The 6,000-nt window shown below is 55.9% G+C and overlaps 1 protein-coding gene across 1 annotated transcript in view; it reads right to left on the reverse strand.

The window, feature by feature from the left end:
- The window catches only part of LOC133341509 (paired mesoderm homeobox protein 2-like), a 38,851-nt gene extending 34,195 nt beyond the window's left edge, over positions 1 to 4,656 (reverse strand). The window contains exon 1 of the mRNA XM_061550213.1: positions 3,960 to 4,656. Within this exon, the coding sequence (XP_061406197.1) occupies positions 3,960 to 4,287 (328 nt within the window). The 5' untranslated portion in view covers positions 4,288 to 4,656. The remainder of the gene's footprint in view (positions 1 to 3,959) is intronic.
- Between the last annotated feature and the right edge of the window lie 1,344 nt (positions 4,657 to 6,000).

The following is a 6,000-nucleotide window of genomic DNA, read 5'->3' on the forward strand; positions in this document are numbered from 1 at the left end:
AGCCGCGCGAACCATGGGGCTCGCGTCTCGTTATTGAAATGGGAAATTGCCAAAACATCCCCCGTGTAGCAGCAGCAGCACGCTCCTGGCAGTGGAGTCTTGAGACTCATTGGAGTGAGTGGCACTTGGGAGTGAGTGGCACTTGGGAGTGAGTGACACTTGGGAGTGAGTGACACTTGGGAGTGAGTGGCACTTGGGAGTGAGTGGCACTTGGGAGTGAGTGACACTTGGTGGAGTGAGTGGCACTCGGTGGAGTGAGTGACACTTGGGAGTGAGTGGCACTTGGGAGTGAGTGGCACTTGGGAGTGAGTGGCACTTGGGAGTGAGTGGCACTTGGGAGTGAGTGGCACTTGGGAGTGAGTGGCACTTGGGAGTGAGTGACGCTCGGTGGAGTGAGTGGCACTTGGGAGTGAGTGGCACTTGGGAGTGAGTGACACTCGGTGGAGTGAGTGGCACTTGGGAGTGAGTGGCACTTGGGAGTGAGTGACACTCGGTGGAGTGAGTGGCACTTGGGAGTGAGTGGCACTTGGGAGTGAGTGACACTCGGTGGACTGAGTGGCACTTGGGAGTGAGTGGCACTTGGGAGTGAGTGGCACTTGGGAGTGAGTGACGCTCGGTGGAGTGAGTGGCACTTGGGAGTGAGTAACGCTCGGTGGAGTGAGTGACACCCGTAGGGGCACAGCCGCTCACGGACTCGTGCGGGAGGGGCGGTCTAACCATCGGTACCGGATTCGAACCTGTGGCGCGCCTCTCGCCTGTTGCTCCTCAGAGAGAACAGGGAAGGAGTTTGCAAACAACAACAAACACCACCGAGCTCCCGGACGAAGTCACGTGACGCCAATTAAGGGTAATTAATGCGCGCGTGATTCACTGCGTTAATTAATTCGTCATGCGTCCCTTATTGGCGTACGGCAAGTCGCGATGACGGATGATGATGATGATGCTGCTGCCGATGATAATAATGATGAAAGTGCTGATGATGATGCTGCTGCCGATGATGATAATGATGAAAGTGCTGATGATGATGATGATGCTGCTGCTGCCGATGATGATAGTGATGAAAGTGCTGATGATGATGCTGCTGCTGCCGATGATGATAATGATCAAAGTGCTGATGATGATGATGCTGCTGCCGATGATGATAGTGATGAAAGTGCTGATGATGATGATGCTGCTGCCGATGATGATAATGATGAAAGTGCGGATGATGATGATGCTGCCGATGATGAAAGTGCTGATGATGATGATGCTGCCGATGATGATAATGATGAAAGTGCTGATGATGATGATGCTGCTGCTGCCGATGATGATAATGAAGAAAGTGCTGCTGCTGATGATGCTGCTGCCGATGATGATAATGATGAAAGTGCTGATGATGATGATGCTGCTGCTGCCGATAATGATAATGATGAAAGTGCTGATGATGATGCTGCTGCTGCCGAATTATCGAACTCGGGTGGCTGCGATCGTAGCGCAGTTTGCTGACCACTACGCCACCGCTACCCACTTGCTTGCACGCAAAAAAGACAAAGATCCCCCGTATAGCCTGTAACAGACTGCTGGGGCAAGTGCTGTTAGCGAGCACCTATGAAGTTCTGCCCGGTACATGAGGGGGTGGGTGGCCAGCACCACGCCCGGCCGCCTTTGTCTCCCTAACGGCGATGTTTACATATCGCACCAGGTACTCATTTGAGGCCGAGTCGACATATGGGAGGCCCAGGCATGGTAAAGATAATCGTCACTGGTATTGGCCTTTAGAGGGAATCGAACCCGGCCCGCCAGATTCGTAGCACAGCGCGCTAACAGCTACACCACCACTCCCCACTTGCACACACACACAGACACACACAGACAGACACACAGACAGACACAGACACACACAGACACACACAGAAACACACACACAGAAACACACACACAGAGACGCACACACAGAAACACACATACAAACACACAGACAGACACTGAGACACACACACACGGCACTACTACGCCCGGCCGCCGCTGTTGCTGCTGTTTACACATGGCACCAGGTACCGTGCTAAATTAAGGATGGACACGATGAACACGCGTGGTATGGACGCACCTATCCATACATAGACATAGCTCCGCCGTACATCCTAAACGGCCCTTTGTAGCACCGACTACGAAGGCCGGCACAGCACACGCGGGAGTGGTGTATCCAGGACCACGTCCGGCCACATTTGTATCCCTCGTGGTAATGTTTACACACCGTACCAGGCACTCATTTGAGGCTGAGTCGACCTAGGGGAGTCCCAAGCACGGTAAAGATAGTCGTCATTGGTTTTGGCCGTGAGCGGGAATCGAACACGGATCGCCGGGTTCGTAGCGCAGCGCCCTAACCACGACACTACCACTCCCCACGTATACACATATACATAGTATATACAAATACATACAACTATACACACGAGGCACACGCATACACGCAGACACGCCAATAGACAGACACGGTACACAGACACGCACACACGAACACACAAACACACACACACACGAACACGCACACACACACGAACACGCACACACACACGAACACGCACACAAACACACACACACACGAACACGCACACACACACGAACACGCACACACACGAATACGCACTAACACACGAACACACACACACACACGAACACGCACACACACGAACACGCACACACGAACACACACACGAACACACACACCCACGAACACACACACGTGCACTAACGAAAACAGCGACACACGTTTACTGACGCAGTTGGGATGCGCGCTTGCACGTAAACACCAACACACGCACATTCGTGCAAACGCAGACACGAGTACTTTAACACACACATATATATACAAAGACAAAGAACCCCCGTATAGCCTGAACAGAGGGGGTGGGTGGCCAGCACCACGCCCGACCGCCTTTGTCTCCCCAGTGACGATATTTTTACACACTACACCAGGTACTTATTTGAGGCTAAGTCGACCTAGGGGAGGCCCAGTACAGGTTCAAATAATTGTCACCAAACCCGGCTCCCTGGGTTCGTAGCGCAGCGTAGCGCTAACCGCGACACGACCGCTCCCCACATACGCACACACAGACACACGTCAACATACATGTTAACCCACCCACTCACACACGTCAACATACATGTTAACCCACCCACTCACACACGTCAACATACATGTTAACCCACCCACTCACACATGTACACACGTCTGGAAACTCACACAGAACAAACAAAGATCCCCCGTGTAGCCCCAACGGATTGTTGGGGCAAGTGCTGTTCGCGAGTAGCAGTGGGTTGTGTGGCCCGCGCCACTCCCAGGCCGCCTTTGTCTCCCCGGGGCGGATGCTTACGCGCCGCACCAGGAACTACATGAAGGCGGAGTCGACCTCGGAGATATCCGCCACTATTATTCTAAATAATTATCTCGCAATCAAACGTGGGTCGCCTGGTTCGTAATGCAGTGCGCTAACCGCTGCGCCACCGCTCTCCGCACACCCACACATACAGTATACAAAGACACGTGTACACACACGTGCGCTCACATATACACACGTACACGCACGCACATGTGTACGCACACGTGCGTACATTTTATACGCACGCGAGTACGAGTACGCACGCACATACTTGTACACAAAGACAAAGATAACCCGTATAGCCTTACCAGACTGTTGGGGTAAATTTTGTTAGCGAGCACCTATGAAGTTGTACACAGATACACACACACACGTGTACACAATATGTACACACACACACACGTGTACACACACACAACGTGTACACACACACAACGTGTACACACACACACAACGTGTATACACACACGTGTACACACACACACACGTGTACACACACGTGTACACACACACGTGTACACACACACGTGTACACACACACGCACGACGTGTACACACCGTGCACACACACACACACGACGTGTCCACGCGCTCTCGTACCCTCCGGCTGCGCCGTGTCGCTGCCGCTGCTCAGGCCCCCCAGCTCCATCTGCCTCGCGCAGGCGACGCCCCGAGCCCCCCCCACTTCGTCCTCGTCGTGCGCGGCCCCCCTCGACCCCGGGGGGGGCTGCTGGACCCTGCGCAGCGCCCCCGCCGCCTCCTCCAGGTCCAGCAGGTGGCTCACGGAGAAGTTCTTGGGCGCCTGCAGGTTGACCCCCCCGGGGTCGACGCCCGAGAAAGGTCCCTGCTTGTCCACCCCGGCGCCGTGCATCGTCCCACCGCCACCACCTCCACCACCTCCTCCTCCGCCACCTCCACCTCCGCTCATGGTCAGACCGAGCGGGCTCCGCAGGATGAACCGGGGGTTGCTATCAAAGCGGTCGGTCGGGAGACGCAGCCAGCCGGCTCAAGGGCGGAAGTCAACAAGCGCGCAACGCTTGGCCAGGAATCATCATCATCAGCACCATCAGCAGCATCATCATCAGCACCATCATCAGCACAAGATCAGCATCATCGTCGTCATCAGAGTCATGCGGAGCGAGGAGATCCGATCATCATCATCATCATCAGTCGCCCCAGCCCGATCCGATTCCTGTTGCCCGAGACGACGAGCAGCAGGAGCTGCAGCAGCAGGAGCAGCAGGAGGAGGTGGTGGAGGTCCTCCCGAGTCGCCGCGACTGGGAAGTTGCCGCGACCCGCGGAGTCGCCCCGCGTCGCTTTACGCCGCGCGCCGCGCTCGGCCCCACGCCCCGCGCGGCTCCCATTGGTCAGGGGGTGAGCGGGGAGGGGGCGGGGGGACGAGGCCCCCTCTACCCCCACCCACCACACGATACCCATACACACATACCCATACATACACACACATACCCACACACACACATACACACACATACCCATACATACACACATACCCATACACACATACATACACACACATACCCATACACACATACACACACTAACAACCCACACACACATACACACACAAACAACCCACACACACAAACACCCCCCACACACAAGATCCCCCGTGTAGCCTTAACAGACTGTTGGGCCAAGTGCTGTTTGCGAGCACGGCACACGAGGGGTGGGTGGCCAGCACCACGCCCGGCCGCCTTTGTCTCCCGCAGTGGTCAATGTTACACACACATCACACTCGGTACTCATTCGAGGCTTAGTCGACCTGTAGGAGGCCCAGTTACACCCTCATACACACACACCCATCCCACTCTGACTCACAAACACCCCCCCCCCCCACACTCATACACACTCAAATATATTCTCATACACAAAGATTCCCCCTTTAATGGGCTGCTGGGGCGAGCGCTGTGTGTGTGTGCGCAATGAAGGCCGGGACGGCACGCGAGGGTTCGGTGGATCGCACCACGCCCGGCCGCCTTTGTCTCCCCAGTGCTGATACTCACACCTCGCGCCAGCTACTCATTTGAGACCGAGTCGACCGAGCGGAGGCTTCGGACCGGTTCAGAGAATCGTCACCGGCGTTGGCCGTGAGCGGAATCGAACTCGGGTCGCCGGGCTAATAGCGCAGCGCGCTCGCCACTACACTACCGCCTCCCAATTACCCCCATACACTCACTCACACTCTCAATCACACCCCCCCCCCCACTCACCCACACCCCACCATAACACTCCCCACACTCACACACACTCCACACTCCACACTAACACACCCCACACTCACACACACACGCCCCCACACACACTCTCAATCACACACCCCCCACTCACACACACCCCACACTCACACCCCCACACTCACACACACTCCACACTCACACACTCACACACACCTCCACACTCACACACACCTCCAGACTCACACACACCCCCACACTCACACACACCCCCACACTCACACACACCCCCACGCTCACGCACACTCCACACTCACACACACTCCACACTCACACACTCACACACACCCCCACACTCACACACACTCCCCACTCACACACACTCACACGCACTCCACGCTCACACCCCCCACACTCACACACACCCCCACGCTCACACACACTCC

The sequence above is a fragment of the Lethenteron reissneri genome, chromosome 11 (genome assembly GCF_015708825.2).
Source record: "Lethenteron reissneri isolate LAM-NWPU_2019-01 chromosome 11, ASM1570882v1, whole genome shotgun sequence".
Classification (NCBI taxonomy): Eukaryota; Metazoa; Chordata; class Hyperoartia; order Petromyzontiformes; family Petromyzontidae; genus Lethenteron; species Lethenteron reissneri.